The sequence below is a fragment of the Pongo abelii genome, chromosome 1, assembly GCF_028885655.2.
Source record: "Pongo abelii isolate AG06213 chromosome 1, NHGRI_mPonAbe1-v2.0_pri, whole genome shotgun sequence".
Taxonomy (NCBI): domain Eukaryota; kingdom Metazoa; phylum Chordata; class Mammalia; order Primates; family Hominidae; genus Pongo; species Pongo abelii.
Window position 1 is genome coordinate 123,164,861 of NC_071985.2, and position 24,884 is coordinate 123,189,744.

Genomic DNA, 24,884 nt, shown 5'->3' on the forward strand with positions numbered 1-24,884 from the left:
TAATTTTTGTATTTTTAGTAGAGACAGGGTTTTTCGACATATTAGCCAGGCTGGTCGCAAACTCCTGACATCAGGTGATCTGCCCGCCTCAGCCTCCTAAAGTACTAGTATTACAGGCGTGAGCCACCCCACCCAGCCCAGTTTCTGAATTCTAAAGGTTGTATTGCTTCAGGGCTCCCTCCTTGGCCCTTTTCCCTATCTAAACTCATTCTCTAAGTTATCTAGTCTCATGGTCTTTATTTTTTGGAGACAGACTCTTGTTCTGTCACCCAGGCTGGAGTGCAGTGGCGCAATCTTGGCTCACTGCAACATCTGCCTCCCAGGTTCAAGTGATTCTCCTGCCTCAGCCTCCTGAGCAGCTGGGATTACAGGCACGCGCCACCATACCCGGCTAATTTTTGTATTTTTAGTAGAGACGGGATTTCACCATGTTCGCCAGGCTGCTCTCGAACTCCTGGGCTCAAGCGATCCACCTGCCTCAGCCTCCCAAAATGCTGGGATTACGGAAGTGAGCAATCGCACCCAGCCCTAATCTCACGGCTTAAACACTATTCAAAAACTGATCCTAACAGTTAACATCTAGTGAGTACCCTTGGCCACACTGTTCTAACCACCTTGTTTGTAATAACTAATTGAATCCTCACAATAACCCTATGAGGTAGACATTATTACCCCCATTTTACAGATAAGATAAATGATGCACACAGATGTCAAGTAACTTGCCTATAATTACACAGTTAGTAAGTGGCAGAACTGAAATTTGCATTCACAGTTTGGCTCCAAAGCTGGTGTATAATGCCTCTATACTAATGATTTCCAAATTTAGATCTCTAAATCTTGGCTTCTAACCTTGGCTCCAGATTCATATATCTAAACCATCTACCTGATATTAGATTTCTAGTAGGTATTTAGATTTCACAAACCTAAGATGCTCAAAACTGAGATACTGATTCCCCAACTCACTCTCACCTCTAAACAAACCCTGCTCCTCCCTCAGTCTTCTCATTCCAGTAAATGGCACCAACATTCACCAGTTGCTCAAGCCAAAAATGTTAAGTGACATGTGACTAATGTGCAGATAAGACAAGGATGCCAGTGCCAATCTGTATATTAAATATTAGTAAAGCTTAATTTTTTAAATAAAGCAATATAAATAGTTAATATAACAGTTTTAACAGTTTGTTCCTGCACATTGGAAACCATGGGCCTAGATCACTGCAAAAGCTTCCTAAATAGTTCAGTGCTTCAGACCTTGCCTTTTCTAAAGCCAGTTTGCCAGTAAGTAGGTGGAATAAACTTTGTAAAATGTAAATTAGATCTTGTCACACAATCTTCAATTATACTCAAAATCCATGGGCATTATGGTGCAATATACTCTGGCCCCTGCCTACCTCTTCACTCTCATCTCTTGTTACTCTCCACTTTGTCCTCACAGCTCTTGTCAGACCAGCATTCTTGCTTTTCCTCCAACATACCAAACCGGTTCTTACTGAGTTAGGTCCTGACTCTGTCTTTCCTGTCTTTGCCTGAAGTAAGTTTTGCAAGATTTTCTTCCTCACAGGAACAGCCTTTTCTGACTAATCTATCTAAATAGCTCCCACCCCATCACAGTCTCTCCCCTTATTCTGTGTTATATTTTTTCATAGCACTTACCACTTCTTCACATGACAGATTAGCTCATTTCTTATCTTCCCCACTAAAATATAAGCTCCATGAAAGCTTATTCATCCCTGCATTCCCAGGGCCTTAAACTGGTCATGACATAAATTATCTACTCAAATAAATATTACTAAACAATGAATAATATTTAGTAACCATGATTCTTTACTAAATATTTCTCAACTTTACTAACCAAAAGTTAATTAAAATCCAAATATAAAAATTCTAGACAACTACATTCTTACAGAATCAAAAGGTACATTTATATATGACCTTGTCTTATTACATAATCGATAATCAGGGTAGTACTAAATAGTTAATATTCAAGTAGCACATAGTGACTTTCTTAGGATGCTGTTACAAAAAGGTGAATCCTCTCATTCATATCTAAAAAATCCAATGATTCTACTCTGGGAAGAAAATACAAATGCATACCAGTTATATTTTAAACTGCTTAAAAGACAGAATTCCCAGATTATCCATAGTAACAAGAGCTACTAAATTAAGAAAAGTTGAGATTAATGAAATAATGTGTACCATTCTTTTATATATTGAAAACCACATTTCCATCATTCATGTGAGATTATCTTGAATGAAATAATAAATCCATTAATCTCAGAATCAATTTCTACCTATCTCATTAATCCTACCCTATGGATGCGCTGATTTAAAAAAAAAAAAAAAAAAACCCTCTGTTGCCCTACCTCTCTCACATTTTTCCAAGGCTCCCTGAGAAAATGTCAGTTTGCCTTTCCCTTTATTATCACACTAATATCTTCTCCCAAGCTTCCAGTTCCATCTCAGGGGCACTATTTTTAAAACCATCAGTTTATCTAATAATTCTCCAAATTACTGAAGCACTGTCTATAACCCTTTCTTATTAGGTCTGGGCTCTTCACCTCAACTCTCTGTGCTCCATTGTTCTAGCAGTAAGCTCCCTTTTCACAACATCTCTTTGTTGCGTTTTCCCCAAGCTGCTTCCTATGTTCCATCTCCCTACCCCACAACACATGTGGTGTTTGGAACTTCCTAATTTTATCTGCATCTTTTATCTATCTTTCTTCAAAAATTTATCACAAGTTTAAGGAGAGATTCAGTTGCCCATCTTCAATACACCAGGGAAGTAATAGTTGAAATACAAAGAATGGGAAGATGCAAAGGATACTGCAAAGACAGCATCTATGGCTTGGAAAGGGAGGAACTGAAGAGGACTCTGTATGCAGAAGGGATGGAACTATGCAGGGGGTTAGGATACACAGGGGAGAAAAAGTTGGAAAGGTCCCAGAAACAGGAGGGAATAGGATCCATTCAACATAGAAGCTTTATCCTTTAAAGGATATCCTATATAAGTAGGAGAACAGGATGAGAGGCGCAGTCATGGAGATTTTTGAGAATAAAAGGAGGAAGGAAGCCATGTTAGTCTCATTCTCAATAAAAGAGGCAAGGCAATCTGCAGAGAATAAAGGGAGAGGATTAATTTAGAAAACTATCTGGGGACAGGGAATGGTTGGTTCACACCTATAATCCCATCACTCTGGGAGGCCAAGGCAGGAGGATCACTTGAAGCCATGAGTTCAAGACCAGCCTAGGCAACATAGGCAAACCTCATCTCTACCAAAAAAAACAAACAAGAATAACACAAAAAATTAGCTGGGCCTGGTAGCACACACCTGTAATCCCAGCTACTTGGGAAAATCTCTTGAGCCCAGGAGTTCAAGGTTGCAGTGAGTTACAACTGCGCTACTGCACTCAAACCTGGGCACAGAGCAAGACCTTGTCCTGGCAAACAGAAAAAGAAAATCATCTTGTTTATCTACAGTTTGGATACATAATCATCAACACTGTTAGACCAAAAAAAAAAAATTCACTAATATGTACTCTAATGTAGAATCACTGTATTTACCTAAACATGGGGTTTTGTTTGTTTGTTTTTTGTTTTGAGACAGAGTCTTGCTCTGTCACCCAGGCTGGAGCGTAGTGGCACAATCACAGCTCACTGCAGTCTCAATCTCCTGGGCTCAAGCAATCCTCCTCCCTCAGCCTCCTGAGTAGCTAGGAGTAGCTGGGACTACAGGTGCACACCACCATGCCTGGCTAATTTTTTTTTTTTTTTTTTAGTAGAGATGAAGTCTCACTATGTTGCCCAGGCTGGGCTCAAACTCCTGAGATCAAGTAATCCTCCTGCCTCACCTCCCAAAGTGCTGGGATTACAGGGGCGAGCCACTGCACCCAGCCACATGTTCTTAATTGTATTTTTAAAAAGATCTCTGAGCAGGTACCAGAGCATATGCTCTCCACCCCTCAATAACATATATTACATTATGGGTATGCAAAGTGAGAGAAGGTGATAATGTCTTTAAGATAATTTTTAAACAAGGCCCCAAGTGATTGGAATTTGGAACTGCTAAAACAAATAAACCATTATCACATATGAGCAAACTCGTTCAGCTCACATACAAAGTGATTTTAAAAATTAACCCTGACAGATGGCTAATTCCCAAAAAAAAAAAAACACTATCCCCTGAGTCCTTCTCTTTTTTCTTTCATTTGACTAAAGCCAGTCCAAAGAAGGTACGTGAGTATACTATGTGAATTTCTATTTCTGTGCCTTCAAGCATAATGAATTTCCTCATCTGAATGGGGGTCAATAAAAAATGCTTAAAACAGTGCCTGACACATAGTAAATGTTCCATAAATGTTAGCTAGCTATTATTTATGAATGCCATTTCCAATGTTGAGAATATCACCAAGTAATGTTAACGCCTCGCAAAGTTTCATTTAGTAATAACAACTTGGATACTGATGTTGGTTCAAAATTCCAGTAAAAATGGTGTAACTATTTAGCAGTGGTTTCATAATAATAAAATCCTAGATAGAATCTGAATTCACACACTTAAACTGAAACTTATAACCTAAAAGTTACAGCAAACTATAATATATCAGAGCATTAGTCGTTTTCTTCACCCTATCCTGAAGAACAAAAATATTCTCTTCCTTAAATGTATTTTCAGCCCCAGATATTCCTGTCTACTATCGCCTCTCCTTTTCATCCATTTATACCTCTATAGCTTTTCCTTGAACCTTCCTCACAGGTCTCTCTGCACCACTACCACCTGAGATAGCAGTTATTCCAGGGGTACCTGAAACATCTCCTCTTCCTTTTAAATACTGGTTTCTATAGAGAAATCTTAAAATGTTTAATAACAGGATTATAATTATAGTCCCTCTTCCAGAGGTCTGGACAGCCAAGTCCCAGTATGGCACTATTTTTAGATAACCTTCTAGTCAGTGCTAGACCAAGACTTCTCTTCTACGGGCCCCCATTATCAGACATATAGGAATATATGACCAAAATAGGCACAGACAGCCCCTCCCTCATGGCAGGCTGAAAGCTTGATCAGCAAATAAAATTGATTTTTTTGCTAACTTATTCTCACCTTTCATTTACAACAGGAAAGAAAAAAGAATTGTGAGTATCTACAACTAAAGATCATAGGAGCAAGTCCATACTATTTCCAATAGGAGTACCTACTGCTCCCGGTTGATTCCTTTTAGTAACAGGTATAAGTATGTAACTCTAAAAATTCAGAGTAAGGTTATAAATGACATTTCAGGCCGGGTGTGGTGGCTCATGCCTGTAATCCCAGCACCTTGGGAGGCCGAGGCGAGTGGATCACCTGAGGTCAGGAGTTCGAGACCAGCCTGGCCAACATAGTGAAACCTCGTCTCTACTAAAAATACAAAAAATTAGCCAGGTATGGTGGCGGGCACCTGTAATCCCAGCTATTCAGGAGGCTGAGACAGGAGAATCGCTTGAATCCAGGAGGTGGAGGTTGCAGTGAGCCAAGACCACGCCATTGCACTCCGGCCTGGGCAACAAGAGCAAACTCCATCTCAAACAAACAAAAAAGAATGACATTTCATTCAAATGGCTTTTCAAGGTACTACACTTAATTAAAAAACCAGTTGCTTCTTAGTTCAATAAAAGAAAAAGCTAGAAGAATAACAGATAGGAAAAACATCACTGAGCAAATAAAAAAAATTTTTTTTCAACAAACATATCTCCTACATGCCTGAAAATGCTGAATATGGTGACTTCAAATACAAAAAGTTTATGGACTTTACGGTCTGGTGGGAGAAGTTACATATCTATTTTTCTTGTGAAATTACTAAGTTTCCTTAGCCTACAATCTTAAAATAGTTTTTCAGCCAGCCCAATATCCCTCTAAACATGACAAGCCTCTATATATGCTATAAGCATCCGTGAAACCCCTATTCAACTCAGACTTCAACTCCTTGCTGAAGCCCTCCTCATTCATTCTGAACAGTTATCACTTCCACCCTGGTGGCTGGCATAGATTATTCCCTTTGACCATCAGTTCAAGAGGTTAATTTCCAAAACTAGCCCCCAAACTGTCCTTCCCAGCCACCTCACTTCATTTTATCTCTAGCCAGCTCTGGCTACTGTAAAAAAAAAATATTTGACTATATTCCTAGCTCCTAATCTCCTTGCTTCTCATAAGCTGCTAATTGGTTTTCTTGATTTTGATTAAAATAGTAATGAAACCCTTTCTGCCACAACCTGAAAACCCTTCCATATCTATGTAATTCTCCCTCAAGGGCACCCTGACCAGGCTCAACCCAGCTGTACAGGGTAATGTCATACACTGTTACATTAGTACTTGGTCAAATTATTGTAATTATGCGGGTTTATGCCTGTTTAGGACTCCACTAGCCCTAAGCTCAAAGCACAATCCTTGAAAGCACAAAATTGTGATTTCTTTTTGTGCACCCCCCGCCAATCTAGAGCAAAATCTAGGACACAGTAGGCATTTAATGACTATCTGTGAAATGAATGGCTTGAGTTTCTATAATATTCAGTGGTTGCTTAATAACATTAATCACAATGCCAGATGCAATGGATGGAATCTTCAACGTAGGTAGTTAACAGAAACGGAAGATTTCCATTCCTATGCTATCTTTATTCAGCCTCACACCCACTCTTGGCCCTTCAACTCTCATCCCATGACTATACTGACAATAAATTTGGACTCACTCACTAGCCTCACTCTCTTCTAACCTTACTCTCAAACCCTTGTCCTAGCTCCCCTGTGCTCATCATCTCATTCTATCCCTAACACCTAGAAGAGTATATAAAACATAGTGAGCACTCATTTATTATTTGTTCAGTGAAATTATGAATGAATTATCTTTTTTTTTGAGACGGACTCTCACTCTGTCACCCAGTGGCACAATCTCAGCTCACTGCAACTTCTGCTGCCCGGGTACAAGTGATTCTCTGTCTCAGCCTCCCAAGTAGCTGGGATTACAGGCGCCTGCCACCACGCCAGGTCGATTTTTTTTGTAGTTTTAGTAGAGACGGGGTTTCACCATCTTGGCCAGGCTGGTCTTGAACTCTTGACCTCATGATCCACCAGCCTCGGCCTCCCAAAGTGCTAGGATTACAAGCGTGAGCCACCGCGCCTGGCTATGAATGAGTATCTTAAGGATAAAAGAAGGCAGTGAGTTGTAACTGGAAGAGAGCTAATGGTTTTTCTTTGAAAAAGATTCTTCTAGGAAGCAATCACATACCAATTACCAAAAAGGCTTAAAGGGCACATAAGAAAATTTTGATAAAACTTAATTGACATATTAGAATTTCAGAACATCCGCCTGCCCATAATCTCTTCTATAAAAATCCCTACACTTCACTGCCTCAGTGGGAAATGGCCCACATGATCTAGGCCACATCCTTTCCTGTGACTGAATCGAGGGTAAATACCTAACACAGGAGTCACCTAGTCACAGGCTGTCGAGGGCCTATGTGACCTAGCTCTAAAAGATAAGCAGGACCAACTGGATTATCTGAGGAATCTGCACTAGGAGATACATGTGGAAAAAACCTAGGCTACCATTATAGAGCTTCACGCACAACAAAGTCACAAAGGAAAAGATTCAGAGGAAGGTTGGTCTGGAGAGAAGAGAATAGACAAATGTGCAGTGAGACTTAAAGGAGAGAGCTCACAAAAAAAGAGACATCAAGTAAGTGAGGAAACAGAATGAATGGGGAAAGGGCACCTTTGTTTTACAACAAAGGTTGTTGCCCTAGTTTAAAAAAAAAAAAAAAAAAAAAAACGGATGGGACCAAGGAAACAGAGAAAGAGACAGGGGAACAAGCAAAGGTAAGAAAGCAAAAAAATAAAATAAATAAAATAAAGGCAGAAATAGTGAAGCCAGCAAGAGGCAGAAACAGATAAAAAAGAGAAAACAGTCTGGCCAGTCTCAGAGCTGCATCAGTTCTTGCAGCCTGATTCTCCAGCTCTTCCTGTATTCCCACAAACACCTTTCTATATTCTAACAATAACCTATCAACCCACCAACTTTTGGTCCTAGTTTGAATGAATTTTCTTTTCCTTGCCACCAAAAAAAAAAAAAAAACAAAAACAAAAAAACTGAATGGAATAGGCTTTAAGGACATGAGAATTACCTTTTTTGCCTTTAAAACTTTAGGTTGTTTTTTATTAAATAAATATTGGATACATAAAAGGGAATACTTATAGCATATGTGTAACAAAAACATCTGTACACCTATTGTTCAGCATAAAAAATTAAACATTACCATTTATCTTTGAAGCAACCTATGTGTCCCTCCCAATATCAGTTACTGTTTCATTAAACAATTCCAGAGGGTAAAACATGTAATGACAGAGGGAGAGATGTTTTTTAAAAGCCCTAACAACCAAAATATGTCCATAACTTACATGGCACTATATGGTTTGTTCTGAGTTTCACATCCTTCACCAATTACATACATGGACAATAATCCTATCATTTTACAAGCATCATATACCATAAAGCAGAAAGTTAGTAAGCATTTTACATTCATAAATCATCTAAGGAAGGGTTGGCTTGAGTTTTTTTAAAAAAGGCAGCTCACTCAGCTAAGCAGCTCTCCTCAAAATGTTATCACTTAAATGGGGAGAAGTACGTAGAGTTCCTTCCTTGCCTTTGATTGCTTAAGGGAGCAGTCATTTGTGAGCAAGGACAGGGATCATCCTCTGGCTGCCTCAACGGTTTTTGTTTGTTTGTTTGTTTGTCTTCTGAGACAGTGTTTTGCTCTGTCACCCAGGCTGGAGTGCAGTGGCATGATCTCAGCTCACTGCAACCTCTGCCCCGCCCCAGGGCTCAAGCGATCCTTCCCCCTCAGCCTCTGGAGTAACTGGGACCACAGGTGCACATCACCACACTGGCTAATTTTTGTATTTTTAGTAGAGACAGAGTTTCACCACGTTGCCCAGGCTAGTCTCGAACTCCTGAGCTCAAGTGATCCCAGGGTGCTGAGATTACAGGCATGAGCCACTGTGCCCAGTCTCAGTGTTCTAATTTTGGCCTTTGGTAAGTTTCTTTCTACTTATTTGAAAGCAGGGCAGCAAAAAGCCATTTTGAGGCTAACATTAAATTACATAGTATTTATACATGACATGACTGAAAACTATCTTTATTTAGAGTAAAAGGGAACAGAACTGACACAAGCAACTGTAATCCACAAACAATCCAAATATTTCATTTTAACCCATACAAATAATTATTCATTACACTGCAGATGTCCTCCAAAGTTAACTGCAATGCTAAATCATTTATCAAAGCACCTATATCCCCAAATTGTAAAATTTGGGCATTTAAAATGTTGAAATCATATTCCTCCCTACCTAGGGCCCTCTAACATCGATAGCAGCATAGAGCACGTTTCTACAGGTGTATTTAATCAAATGTAAATCAAACTACACTTTTAAAATTCACCAACAGCAAACACTACAAACTGAGTTGCCAGATAAGGATGCCTACAATTTCAATTTCCTTTACCATAATAAATGCTCATCAAAGCCGTTAAGCCAAAACCCAAAACAGTCTGGATTTCACATATGTATTTACTCCTACTTAATCTTTTGTTACAGCATGAATTAGTGGTGGAATGGCAAAAAAAAAAAAAAGGCAGGTAATAAGAAGGAGAACAATGCAGTCTCTGGATGAGTTCCCCTAAATTTTATACACACACACATACCTTGGTATCCGCAGGGGATTGGTTCCAGGACCCCCCCTAGGATACCAAAATCCACCAATGCTCAAGTCCGTCCCTTACATAAAATGGTGTAGTATTTTCATATAACCTACACACATTCTGCTGTACAGTTTAAATCCTCTCTAGATTACTTATAATACCTAATAAAATGTAAATGCTATGTAAATAGTTGTTATATTTTTTTATATTATTTTTGTCATATTATTTTATTTTTCCCAATATTTTTGATCTGCCATTGGTTAAATCCAGATGCAGAACCTACTCCATACGTGTGCATACATATTTTGTGTATGTATATATACACACACATATATTCATATATACACATACATACATAATACAGCTTAAAATACAGCCACCAAAAAAATTCACATAAACACTCTCCAAATCCTCTGCATATCTTTTCAGGCTCACCTTCTACACTCTTCCTGTACCAACCCTTCATTTCAATCAAATCTATTTGCTCACTCATGTTCTCGGTCTTTGTGCTTACTATTCCCTTTGTCTGGATATGCTTCTCTCCAGCCTCTGCCTTAAGAGTTCCTATCTAACTTTCATCCCAGCTTCTTGCTTAGTAAAATACTCTAAAAGGAAGAAACTTAAAAAAAAAGTTGCTATTTAATTTTCAAAGCCCATTTCAAATGTCACCTCCTCAGGGAGGGCTTCCCTGACATAAATGTCTCTCTCTCTCTCTCTTCCTCCTTACAAAATTGGCTATTCCTTCTGTAATCACATTTTATTGCCATAGTTTACTTGCATATCTTCCCTACTTGAACTGCTTAAGAATTCTGTATATTTCTCATTTATATCTCCAGGCTAGAAAATAAGTTAATAAATGAGCCTCCCACTGAACAGTGCAACAATGAAAACCAAAAAGCTTAATAAAAAGTAGCCTTGACTAAATGCAATGGTGTATCCTGGATTGGATCCTGGAGCAGAAAATTAGCGGGAAAACTGCCGAAATCTAAATAAAATGTGAAGTTTAGTTAACATTAAGGCACCAATATTAATCTCCGAGTGTTTACAAATCTACCATAGCTATGTAAGATATCAACATTAAGGAAAAACAGGTGTAAAGTATATAGGGACTCTGTACTATCTGCAACTTTTCTGTAAATCTAAAATTTTCCCAAAATTAAAACTTTATTTTTAAAAAATTGAGTAGTCTAGAAAAAGTTGAAAGAACTACTTCAACTTTTGCTGGGGATATGAATGTGGATTTCATTACAAACATAATAACAAAAATAGAGTAAGAAATATACTTTTCTTCTTAGAAGCAAAAGGAGAAAAGAAGCAAATTATTTTCAATACCCTGGAATGAACCAAAATTAAGACTGCACTATCCTAACACATACCTCAGGACTACATTACCTACATAAGTCATGGTCGTAGTTTTATCATTATATCAAACAAAGCCCTGTTTTGAAGTTAATGATTCCCAAGTTCTAACTTCAAGAAATACGGGGGAAAATGTTCTGTTAAAGATATGTCACTTTAAAACAACCCTTCAATAACTTATAAGATCCTAGGCAAAACTCACTTTCACATCAGCTCTTTAAGAGCAGTGAATCAGGTCAGATGCAGTGGCTCACACCTGTAATCCCACCACTTTGGGAGGCTGAGTTGAGAGGATCACTTGAGCCCAGAAGTTAAAGACTACCCTGGGCACTGTAGAGAGACCTCATGTCTACCAAAAATTTAAATTAGCCTAGCATAGTAGTGCATGCCTGTAGTCCCAGCCACTCAGGAGGCTGACACAGGAGGATCACAAGAGCACTGAATAGAGAGGACTTTTGCTGTTTCTCAAATGATTTTTTTTTTAAGAGACAGGATCTCACTCTGTCAAATTTTTTGTAGAGACAAGGTCTTGCCATCTTGCCCAGGCTAGTCCTCTGGCCTCAGCTTCCCAAAGTCCTGGGATTACAGGACTTTGCCCAGCCAGTACAATTTAAATATACAGAGTGCATGTTTTGATCACTGCAAGGCAAGCCTGACTCAACAGCTGCTAGAGCTAGAAAAAATTCAGATTATTATACTGAGCAGCAAAATAATAATTACTATTATTATGACTTAGAATACTATCTACTTCCAAGGTAAGCAATAAGAATTCTTTGAGATGTAAAATACTAACATTATTCAAGAAACAGATGTTTTGTATTAACATTAAAAACATTTATTCATCTGAAAACATGACTTGGCAACAAAAAGAAGCCCTAACAGCAATTAGTAATGGATCAACAAACACAGTAACATCTCAGCTAATCCTTAACAATCTTTCTTAAACTTTTAGGTATCTAAGTCTAACTTGGAAATCAAAGGAAGTTCAGATCTGAAGACTAGCTCTTCCTGAAACTTGTTTCTAACATCACTAGACCACTATTCAGGTATAAGTCAAACAAATTTAGTCTTTTAGGTATCTTTCTTCTTTGCTTAGTTCACATCAGATACATGAATTTGTTACAACTTAACAGAAAGTCATGAAAAATAGGATATTTCACTTACATAAAGCACTGTATCTATCAAAACTAGAACAATTAAACAGTGATCCTAACACTATGTTATTCAGTTCAAACAGCTTGAATTACAGAAATGATACAGCTGATTACTAAGCCAGTAACAGGATCACCTGGACAAGATAAAGGCTTAAAGATAACTTTAACTTGCTAAACACCGAAAAAGAATTATACCAAAAGACAATTAAAATTGGAGGGAAAGTCAAATACTAGAGTGATTCTTTGTATTTTCTTTTGAACATTTACATTAGGGGCACTTCATGAATTTATGTTTTTCAGGTTTTTAACTTCAGTTTTTAACTATCTTTCTAACCAGCTTTATGATGTTAAACTAACTTCAATCAAACTCAAGAATAAGAGACATAACACAAAAATAGTTATCTTTATAACTTGCTAAAATATTCCATCTGGCTAATAATACTAAGTTCACAGACAAAGGACCCCTGAGGTTCAATTTAAATCCCTCAGTGGTAAAAAGAAAGGAAAATGAAGCTCAGTGATAAGGACTAATCTCTCAGTTTTCATTCTCTTTGCCCTATATTAATTGCACGGTATCTCCTATTTCTGATGTGAGTTACCAGTTCAAAGAGATGTGTTTTATTATTGCTAGTCTACTATATTTTATTGGCTAGAAAACAAATTTTAAAAATGAACTTCAGTAACATGGACAAATTTAGTGCACACTGCTCTAGACATTTTTTCTTTTCTTTTTTTTTTCTTTTGAGACAGAGTCTCGCTCTGTCACCCAGGCTGGATGGACTGCAGTGTCACAATCTCAGCTCACTGAAACCTCTGCCTCCCGGGTTCAAGCAATTCTCCTGCCTCAGCCTCCTAAGTAGCTGGGATTACAGGCGGGCACCACCATGCCCAGCTAATTTTTTGTATTTTTAGTAGAGATGGAGTTTCACCATGCTGGCCAGGCTGGTCTCGAACTCCTGACCTAGTGATCTGCCTGCCTCGGCCTCCCAAAGTGCTGAGATTACAGGTGTGAGACACTGCGCCTGGCCAACATTTCTTATTATGAAGACCTGCATCCCTTCTTTCCCACTCCCTTCAACAAGTCCTATTCCCCCGCCATAAAACTAAACCAAAGGTAAAAACAAAGCATGGATAGCTAAACTCTATGAGCAATCTACTTTGCCAAATGTTTTTACCTACTTTCTAACAAAAACTTAGAAGCAAAATTATTAATAAGGAGCAAAAATAGTGTTTTATTTCTTCTCTTAGCTTTGGACAATTTTCTGGTACTCATAAAAGTAGTAAGAGGAAAAATTAGCACAAAAAAAAAAGCCAGGGTGATGATGAAGCACAGACCTTGAGCTGGTTATATGCATTTTAAAAAATTCATTCCTAAATTAAAATCAAAGGTAATTAAATTCAGGTTATATTAACTATTCTGAGTTGAATGTGTTGATAATGGGACTTTAAAATCCTGTACCCTACTTCAATTTAATTTTAAATTTTGTTTTTGTTTTTGTTTTTTGAGACAGAGTCTCACTCTGTCACCCAGGCTAGAGTGCAGTCATGCCACCTCGGCTGACTGCAACGTCCGTCTCCCAGGTTCAAGCAATTCTCATGCCTTAGCCTCCCAAATAGCTGGGATTACAGGTGTGCGCCACCACGCCTGGCTAATTTTTGTATTTTCAGTAAAGACGGGGCTTCACCATGTTGGCCAGGCTGGTCTGGAACTCCTGACCTCAGGTGATCTGCCCACCTCAGCCTCCCAAAGTGCTGGGATTACAAGCATGAGCCACCGTGCCTGGCCTAATTTTAAATCTGAATTTAAGTTCTCTCTCCCAACTATACAAGATGGTAATATTGAGAATGGGCAGGCACATTCTCATAAACTAACAAGAAAGTAAAGCAGTGATATGTTTAGTTCCTCAATATTCCCATGTCATTCCATTATGTTCAACTTATATTTAGTGAGTGCCTACTAGGTGTCAGGCACTGTCATCTATTAAACATTAACTCTCTGGCCATGCCTTTAATAGAGAATTTGACCTACTCCAGTCCTTGAAAGGGTCACCTTATAAAACTCATGATACCCCATCAACTCTGCTATACCCAACCATACATGACTGGATTGTGGTTGGCATATGACAAGGCTGGGCCAATCTGATACTCTTTACCAGGAACAGGGAATGGGATCCTGGGAGCCTGCATAAGATAACATGAAGCACTTGAACTACTGGGTCAGGCAGTGCGTGAGCCACAGAAGATGTCAGAGTAAACAAAAGTTGAAGACTCAGGGGAGGCCATTCTGCTCTAGGAGAAATAGGGGAGAGGGTGGGGGTTGGGTATCACAGCCCATGTACATACAACCTACCTGTATTTCATTTCTTACCTATTCTTGAATGTCTAACACCTATGAAGTTGCCTACTGTGTCCTTTCAATACACCTCTCTTTTACTTGTGACTTGTATGAGTGGTGTTCCTATTCCTTATGGGCAAAAACACTTTAGCATTATATTAGGTCCTGCAACAGACACAAAGATGAGAAATACTTAGTCCTCCTGCCCTAAAAGACCATATGGTTAGGACCAGGTAAGTATATAAATAACCATATATAAGGCAGACTATAAGTGGCATAAAAAGTACTATGAGGTTTCAAAAAGAGAGGGTCATATCATATCCAATTCAGAACATCAAAACAGTTTCACCAATGGCGAGCGAGGCATGGTGACTCACACCTGTAATCCCAGCCTTTGGGAGGTCGAGGCAGGTAGATCACTTTAGGCCAGAAGTTTGAGACCAGCCTGGCCAACATGGTGAAACCCCATCTCTACTAAAAATACAAAAAATAGCTGGGCATGGTGGTGCACACCTGCACTCTCAGCTACTCAGAAGGCTGAGGCATGAGAATTGCTCGAACCTGGGAGGCAGAGGTTGCAGTGATCCAAGATCATGCCACTACACTCCAGTCTGGGCAACAGAGTGAAACTGTCTCGGGAGGAAAGAGAACTAAATAGTAATCATAATAGACAGTAGTCTGAGATTTTTCAAATGTATTTACTAAGAAAAATAAAATACTAAAATCCTAGATCAGTCTACCAAAAACAAGTTTTTAAAAATTTTTCTGGTCCTTAAAGTCCAAAAATCTGGAATCTAGTAATGACTGAGTCATAGGACTTCGCAACTGACTGGTTGTAAGAGATGAGAGTAACAGAGGAGTTAAAAACAGGTGCAGTTTTCAGCCTAGATGATGTTGAGAATGCTGGTACTGAAACAGAAAAGTTCCCAACAGGTGGATTTGGGGGTGAGGAGTGAAGGCAAGTTCTGTACTGGATAAACTGACTTGAGGTAAGTAGCAGGATATAGTTCATTAATACACTGGGGGAAGAGCAGAAAGAGAAGCCATCTCAACTAGAGAAAACAGATTTTTCAAAAATTCCAAGTAAAAAATCGTCCTCTAAAAAAGGAACCAAAAGACTCTTCACAATGTCTGTTTTTTCTTCCGTGTTTTGAACATTCCATTTTTGCACAGCTACTGATTTTCCTGCCATCTGTCTCTCTATATTGTTTTTTCCTGGTTACAGATGAGGGATTTTTAAGAATGGAAGTTAGAGGCCTATAATCTCAGCCTAACATCTCAACACTTTGGGAGGCTGACGTGGGCGAATCACTTGAACCCAGAAGTTCAAGGCCAGCCTGGGCAACATGGCAAAACCCCATCTCTACAAAAAATTAGCCAATGGTGGTGGCATTAGCCTGTAGTCCAAGCTACTCAGGAGGCCGAGATGGGAGGATCGTTTGAGCCTGGGAGGCAGAGGTTGCAGTGACATTGCAGAGGTTGCATTGAGATTGCACCACTGCACTCCAGCCTGGGCGACAGAGCAAGATTCTGTCTCAAAAAAAAAAAAAGAATGGAAGTTAGTGGAAGGACCTGATGACACACACACACACACACACACACACACACACTCTCTCTCTCTCTCTCTCTCTCTCTCTCTCTCTCGCACGCACTCCTTTCCCCAGGAGAAAGTATGCTGTAGAAGAAACCAGGGAAGGAAGAGAGAAAGTATGCTGTAGAAGAAACCAGGGAAGGAAGAGAGACAGGATAAGAAAAAAGGAAGTATCTGCAGAGGCCTAACAACTCCCTTTTCCTTCCCAAGAAGCTACAGGATGAAGAAGCTCAGCACCACGGGAGAGGAACAGCATAGTGCTTCAGGTTTTACTAACCATCTCTAAAAGATCTCTAGACTAGGAATCACTTTTATCAGAGACAACTGCCTAAAAACTAAAAGACTTTTTTGTAATAGTGCATATAAGTTTAATATGCTAAAAATTATTTTTTAAAGAAATGTAGTAGCAGCGCTTATTAGAACCTTACATGCCCTGTGAAATCTAGTATTAAGCACCCTACTCTATGGTCATCAGTGTACTACAGGAATAGCATAGTCAGGGAAGATTACATTATTTCAATTCCTGAAACGGGCCGTATTTTCAGACTGCAAAAGTGATTAATGCTTCTACATGTGGCTTGTCAATTATCCCAGCACCATTTGTGGAATAGGGTGTCCTTTCGCCACTTCACATTTTTGTTTCTTTGTCGAAGATCAGTTGACTGGAAGTTATTTGGCTTTATTTCTGGGCTCTCTATTCTGTTCCATTAGTCTATATGCCTGTTTTTACACCAGTACCATGCTGTTTTGGTGATTACGGCCTTACAGTATAGTTTGAAGCCAGGTAATCTAATGCCTCTAGGTTTGTTCTTTTTGCTTAGTCTTGCTTTGGCTATACAGGCTCTTTTTTGGTTCCACATGAATTTTAGGATTGTTTTTTCTAGTTCTGTGAAGAATGATGGTGGTACTTTAATGGGAATTACATTGAATTTGTAGATTTGCTTTTGGCAGTATGGTCATTTTCACAATATTGATTCTACCCATCCATGAGCATGGGACGTGTTTCCACTTGTTTGTATCATCTATGATTTCTGTCAGCCATGTTTTGTAGTTTTCCTTCTAGAGGTGTTTCACCTTCTTGGTCAAGTATATTCCTAAGTATTGTTTGTTTGTTTGTTTGTTTTTTGTTTGCAGCTATTGTAAAAGGTTGAGTTGTTGATTTGATTCTCAGCTTGGTTGCTGTTGGTGTATAGTGCTACTGACTTAAATCTAAGACCCAAAACCATAAAAATTCTAGAAGATAACATTGGAAAAACCCTTCTAGCCATTGGCTTAGGCAAAGACTTCACAACCAAAAACCCAAAAGCAAATGCAAAGACAAAAATAAAAATAAATAAATGGGACTCAACTAAACGAAACAACTTCTGAGCAACAAAAGAAATCAGCAGAGTACAGACAACCCAGAGTGGGAGAAAATCTTCACAATCTATACATCTGACAAAGGACTAATATCTGGAATCTACAAGGAAATCAAATCAGCATGAAAAAAACAATCCCATCAAAAAGTGGGCTAAGGACATGAATAGACAATACTCACAAGATACACAAATGGCCAGCAAACTTACGAAAACATGCTCAACATCACTAATTATCAGGGAACTACAAATCAAAACCACAATGTGATACCACCTTACTCCTGCAATAATGGCCATAATAAAAAAAATAAAAAAATAATAGATGTTGGCATGGATGTGATGAAAAGAGAACACTTTCACACTGTTGGTGGGAATGTAAACTAGCACAACCACTACAGAAAACAGTGTGTAGGTTCCTTAAAGAACTAAAAGTATATCTACCATTTGATGCACCAATCTCACTCCTGGGTATCTACCCTGAGGAAAGAAGCCATTATACAAAAAAGATACTTGCATACACATGTTTATAGCAGCACAATTCACAATGGCAAAAACATGGAACCAGCCCAAATGCCCATCAATCAACGAGTGGATAAAGAAAATGTGATATATATACACACACACACACACCCCTCTACACCCATGGAACACTACTCAGCCATAAAAAGGAATGAAATAATGGCATCTGCAGCAACCTGGATGGAATTGGAGACCATTACTCTAAGTGAAGTAACTCAGGAATGGAAAACCAAACATCGTACGTTCTCACTCATAAGTGGACGCTAAACTATGAGGATGCAAAGGCCTAAGAATGATACAACGGACTTTGGGGACTCAGGGGAAAGGGTGGGAAGGCGGTGAGGGATAAAGGACTATACATTGGGTACAGTGTAGACTGCTCAGGTGATGGATGCACCAAAATCTCAGAAATCGCCGCTAAACTTATTCACGTAACCAAACATAACCTGTTCCCCAAAAACCTATTGAAATGTTGAAAAAGGGAAAAAAGTGACTAATGCATTCAAATAAAAGACACAAAGAATGATACGTGCTTATAAAACACAAAGCTTTTTTTCCCCGAAACACAAGATGCATCCTCACATGAAATGTAACTGGCTATGAACCTTATCCCAAGTAAATGGCAAACATAATAAAGGGTATAATCCCATAGGAGGATATAATGTAACGGCATGTTTACCAAAGGGCAGTCTTATTCTCAATAATAAGCATATTTAGCCAATAATATGCAGCAATTTAAATATAATTAACTGTATAATATAGAGTTTAAGTAAATTAGATGATTCCAGTTATCTGCATGCAACTGGCTTTTTGCCATACTACCACCAGCAAATCCCAAAGTTTTTTTTAATGTTTTCTCAGAACCTGCTAAAGGAAACTATCAAGAAACAGAAATAGAGAGAGCAGATCATTCAATAACTTACAAAACTAAGTATCTTCATTAGTACAGTGATGAGTAAAAAAAAAATGGACTAACATTTAATTCCTTTCACTACAAAAAGATATTAAAATTCTTTGAAGATCTTTGAAAATAGTATATTAATATGAAAAATAATAAAACAGCTGTCTGAAAAACCTCTGAAAAAAGTAGCTAAAATGGTAATTCTCACGATCATCATCTTCAATAGAAGTGACCACTTACTATTTTTTATTTGCTAGGCACTAATGTGAAGCATTTTACATGCATTATCTCATTTCATATTATGAAACATCATCTCTGCTTTACACATGTAAAAATTATTATTCTTACGGTTAAGTTACTTGCTCTGGGTCTCAGAGCTAATAAATGGAGGTAGAACTTAAATTCAGTTTTGTGTGAATCCAAAAGCCGTGCTCTTATCCATTATACCAGTGCTTCCCAACCTTTGTCACATGATGGCGCACATTAAAAATATTTGTAAGGCTCATTGGTGTGAGCTGAAAGAGCTTGGTGAAAAAAAATTTTCTTGCTTGCCCTGGGGTCAAAAAAAACAAAAACAAAACCCGCACACACAAAATTTCTTTTTATTATGAAATTATGGCATGAAAAAAATACAAAGTATTACAGATGATATTAAATATTAAATTGGTATAAATTTAGTATTTATACCAAATAAAATTTTTTCAAATTACCAAATTCATGGTAGGGTAGGCACAGTGGCTCACACTGGTAATCCCAGCACTTTGGGAGGCTGAGATGGGAGAATCACGAGGCCAAGCATTTGAGACCAGCCTGGGCAACATAATGAGACCCCCATCTCTACTTTTTTAAATAGTAAATAACCAAATTACCAAATTCAAGAATGATACAAGAGGAAATCATACCAAAGATGTTCAAATGTAATTTCAACTGTTGTAAAAGTTTGAACTTATAAAAATGATTTAAAATTTCAATGCTATATAAAATTTGTAAACAGCACACCTATATGCCATCCTAAGCACTGGAACATTGGTGGGGAAGCTTTGCATAGTATTTTTTCAATAGAATGTCATAATTAAACACTAATTCGATATACCAAGATCTTTCCAAGAACACTTTTTTCTTTTTTTTTTTTTTGAGACAAAGAGTCTCACTTTGTCACCCAGGCTAGAGTGAAGTGGCGCCATCTCTGATCACTGCAACCTCCACCTCCCGGGTTCAAGCGATTCTCCTGCCTCAGCCTCCCAAGTAACTGGGACTACAGGGGCACACCACCACGCCCGGCTAATTTTTGTACTTTTAGTAGAGATGGGGTTTCACCATGTTGGCCAGGCTGGTCTCGAACTGCTGACCTCAGGTGATCCACCAGCCTCAGCCTCCCAAAGTGATGGGATTACAGGCAGGAGCCACCACGCCCAGACCTTTCCAAGAACATCTAAACCAAATTCGAAGCAAAGGTTACCAAAGGAAGAATTACAATACTGAAGTGTCTGTAAATAATCTGGCCCACACTAGCTGCTTAATTTGGTATAATTTCCATAATACCTACAATCTGTAACATTCATTTTGACTTAATAAGAATAGCTAATCTTCATGGAGCTAGTACTATGTGACAAGCTGTGTTCTGCTTTACATTATTACCATATTTAATCTTCACAGCAATCCTAGAAGTAGCTCTATTTTCTCCATTTTAAAGATAAGAAAACTGAGGCCAAGAGAAATTAACTTTCCCAAGGCTATAACTAGTAAATGGGAATTAGGATTTGAAGCAGTCTGACTTCAGGACCCATGCTATTAATCACCATATTAAACTACACCCCCATAAGAAAGAAAATATATCATGTGTCAGGAGACAAAAGGGTAAGTAGATAGATCTCAACTTAAACTAAGTTCCATAGTGATAAAGTAAAAATTACTTGCTCCTACAGCAAAGGAGATATTATCCAGGAAAAAGAAAATTGTATACTGTTTGGGGTATATTTCGCTTATAGAAATAGCATAGAAGATAATTTTAATTTCCTATGTGTGTTACGATATGGCTCAAGCAAGAACATATGTTTCTGCAACCTATTTGAATTTGTGGATTTAACTTGCTCAAGAATATTTTTAAAATCTTACTTAAAAAAGAATAAAGTTGGTAAAAATTAAAAGCAAATATGTTTAGTACTTTGATTTTTACTTACTGCTTTTCAAGTTCCCTAAGTCAAGTGTCTAATTTTGTTTTTAATTAAATGCACTACAGATAAAATCCTGAACAAAAATTCTTCTAGACATCTGGACAAGTTCCGCCTATCCAAATTCTGCCTGCCTAATCCTGCATTTTGGAAGAAAGTCTCAAAGTTTCCAACTACATTACAATAAGCTGATGAGGGTATCTCTGTTGGTCAGTGTAAATCAAATCACTCACAGAAGATGAGAATACATCTTTAATTTCATAACCAATCGATCAATAAATAAAATGTTGGCCGGGCACGGTGGCTCACGCCTATAATCCCAGCACTTTGGGAGGCCAAGGCGGGTGGATCACAAGTTTAGGAGATCGAGACCATCCTGGCTAACACGGTGAAACCCCGTCTCTACTAAAAATACAAAAAATTAGCCAGGTGTGGTGGCGGGCGCCTGTAGTCTCAGCTACTTGGGAGGCTGAGGCAGGAGAATGGCGTGAACCCAAGAGGTGGAGGTTGCAGTGAGACGAGATCGCGCCACTGCACTCCAGCCTGGGCAACAGAGGGAGACTCCGTCTCAAAAAAAAAAAAAAAAAAGTTAACGCCCTGAATGTTATAGTTTATATCAAATTTCTCAAAAGCCCCAAAGACCAGTGTTCAACATTTGCTGGCTCAGGCTGGTTAACAGTAAATATTTAAGGAGCACCTACTAGGTACCAGGGACCATGCATATCCACCTGTTATACAGACAGTGGCAGTCTAGAACTACAATTTGAACTCGCATCTTCTGAAAGTTCAGGTATACAAACCGGAAACTTAAGCTCCAATACATAAACTTTCCCTTTATAGTATATCCAAAAAAGCTATTACCAGAGCTTCTGCAATCTACAACCAACCAAATACGTTCACACGAAGAGACTAATAGGGGCACTTAGAATGTACAAAATAAGTCTTAGGTTACAGTGTACCTTCTGTCCTCTGGAGCTTTATACCACGAAAATTTAGCATTTCCCCTAAAGTGACTCCTTTTCCTCAAAAATCAATTGTTTTAAAAAGTAAATTTCTATTGCTTACAGAAACCCCTACTCCTACTTATTCTTCTCTAATGGAAATACTACCCCAGAAAATATTGGAAAATAATGGAAATACTACCCTAGAAAATCTTCACTAATAATGAAGAAATGTGGCTTGATTTATTAGTAAGCTAATGCCAGGATTCTTTGTATGATTTACTGAGCCTCTCAAAAATTTTGAAACTCATGTTGAGTAAAACACATCCGACTGTGTTTTAAAAAAGCCAATTAAAACGACTATCAGATAACATAAACATTAATTCCTGAAGTCAATGGTTTTGCTTTGAAGAGGCCACAAAGGATAAAACAGCCACCAGAAGTCTACCGTAGTCTTTACAGTAAATATGTCCAACTCTGTAACTTATCCTAAGATAACTATTCCAACTACACGTCATCTATAGCAACTGTTCAGCACCCTCCAATGTGTAATCTCTTGTTCACTAGATCTTCTGCTACAAACCTCAAAGAAATCATTCTTTAAATTTCTTCAGCTCACACCATTTCCCATCCTTTTATAAAAACAGAAGAAGACGTTATAAAACTTTGAAAATAAAAATGATAGAAAACGGTGGAAAAGTAGAGATGGCCTCTGCACCCAAGCTCTTTTCCTTTATACCTGATAACTTGTCATTTATCTCACCTACCTACCTTCACGTTCCTAGATAATCCAGGGTTCTTCCAACAGTTAAAATGGCTCTCTCACTAACAAATGTCAACGTCCTTATGTGGCCATTCTGTTCCAGTCTCTATACCATCCATTCAAGCCTACTAGCTTTATCCTGCCAAAGAACCACGACGCTCCTAACTCACAAACCATTATACAAGCCCAACATATACTCTATGCCGTCCTCGTTACCAACACGCTCCAACCCAATGTAAAACCTTCCTAGTATCAACTCTTCCTTTATGAGCTTTTCCAATATTCCTACTCCCTCAACATCTACCGGCCCATACTCCCAAGCCTCTCTGCTAAACGCAATTCCAGCCCGGAGTCACACCCTCTACATCCTAATTCCCGCAACCCCAAAACCCCACCCCCCTCATCACGCCCTCTGGGGCCTCAGCTAGGAACCCCAACACCCCGCCCCACGCCCGGCACGCCCTCCAGATCCCTTTAGGGTCCTTTCCGTCGGCCCGACCAGACCCCGTTCAGGCCTTCCAAGCGCCTAGGCTCTCCCGACCACCACTCAGTCCCCGCCTCCAGCCCCTCACCGAGTAGCAGCAGCTTCACTTCTTTGGCCGCTTTTTCCCCGTCCTCCCGTAAGTTGCGGTCGATCATCTTGCTTCGCTCCACTGCCGCCTTGTCTTCGGCGCTCAACGTGCAGCCCATGGCGGCGGCGGGAGAGGGGACACGGGCCCGGACTCACTCACACCACGGGAACTGCGGCTCGGCAGGCTGAGGCACCGTCTATTGCTGGGCGGTGGCCCTCTCCGTCAGCTCCCTTAGCGCCCAGAAGAACCGGATATCCGACGTTTACGACACTTCCGGCGACGCCCCGCAGCCTTCACCGTTTAAACCACTCTCCTCAGTGAGAGAAGTTGAGACCGAAAGCGGAAGTCAGGGGGTCCTGGCGGCTGGGTTTGGCGGCGGATCTGCAGAGTTTCGAGGTTCTGTCAAGTTCGCTGCCCGCCGCCCAACTTGAAGCCTCATTTACCTTTCGGCTACCTGATTTGGATAAATGGAGAAAAACCGGGGCCTCCAACTCATAATGCCTTCCCGCGTTCAAGATGCCAGTTTTGAGGCGGAGATTTCTAAATTAAAGCCTACATCCCGCGCGGGAATTTCTGCTGGTAATTTCTTGCCTGCCAGAAAACCCCTTTGATCTCTGGCTGTGGAGACTTGGGGCCCCTACCCAAGTGTGGGACACTGCCTCCGTTGGGGTTATCTCGGATCAATGGAATGGGAACAAGCTATCCGGCCTGGGCGCCGTTCACGTCTCACATCTGAGATCGTAACACCGACTGTGCTTAGGACCTCAGCAATAACTTTTTGCCCTTTCTGGCCCACTGACTCCTCTCAAAATGTCCCCTGGTCCTTTTGCTATTCACGTATTTCTGTGGGCTTGAGATTTGCTTAACTCCTATGTTGGCAAAAGGCCACTTGAAATCGCTAGCAGATACTCGATAACCTGAAAGGTAAGCCTGTAGTTCCTCCATAAAATTTCCATGCTGCCGTTCTCTCCAGTATAATTCAGATCTTCCTACCTTAGGGTCTTAGAACTAAAACCAAGATAAGTCAACTTCAATTCCACACCCCGAAACAAAGCAGTGCATCCTGTGAATCTCCTACTAAAATTTCCTGTTGCGATAACATGCAAAAGGAGAAGTTCTAGTAAAATTTGCCTCTCAGCCCTAGTATCACCTGAAACTTAAGTCCACTGTGAAAGCCCCAGGCAGATAGCATCTTTCACTAATAACCCTGGATACTGCGTGAAGGTAGTCCTAAATCAACTTTTCAGGCAAATAAGCCCACAATTACTATACATTCTAGCGAAGGGAACTCAGTCCCTAAAACGTTTCCCTGTGATTGTAAATTTCTTTCTCTAATAGAATCTGAACTTGAGAATGTAAGGTCCCAACAGAGAGGTTTATATAGTGATGATTCATTAATTGGAAGGATTTAATTAGAGGATTAGAGCCACCTTAAAAAGCCTCGTCCACTGTAACTCTTAGCAATGCCAATTCTTCAACGTTTGAAAAGTCCCCCAGTCATTCCC

General features: G+C 39.4%; 1 protein-coding gene across 1 annotated transcript in view; it reads right to left on the minus strand.

Annotated features, from left to right (window-relative positions):
- Positions 1-23,652, minus strand: part of GNAI3 (G protein subunit alpha i3) — a 44,893-nt gene extending 21,241 nt beyond the window's left edge. Inside the window, exon 1 of the mRNA XM_002810489.6 lies at positions 23,380-23,652. Within this exon, the coding sequence (XP_002810535.1) occupies positions 23,380-23,497 (118 nt within the window). The 5' untranslated portion in view covers positions 23,498-23,652. The remainder of the gene's footprint in view (positions 1-23,379) is intronic.
- Between the last annotated feature and the right edge of the window lie 1,232 nt (positions 23,653-24,884).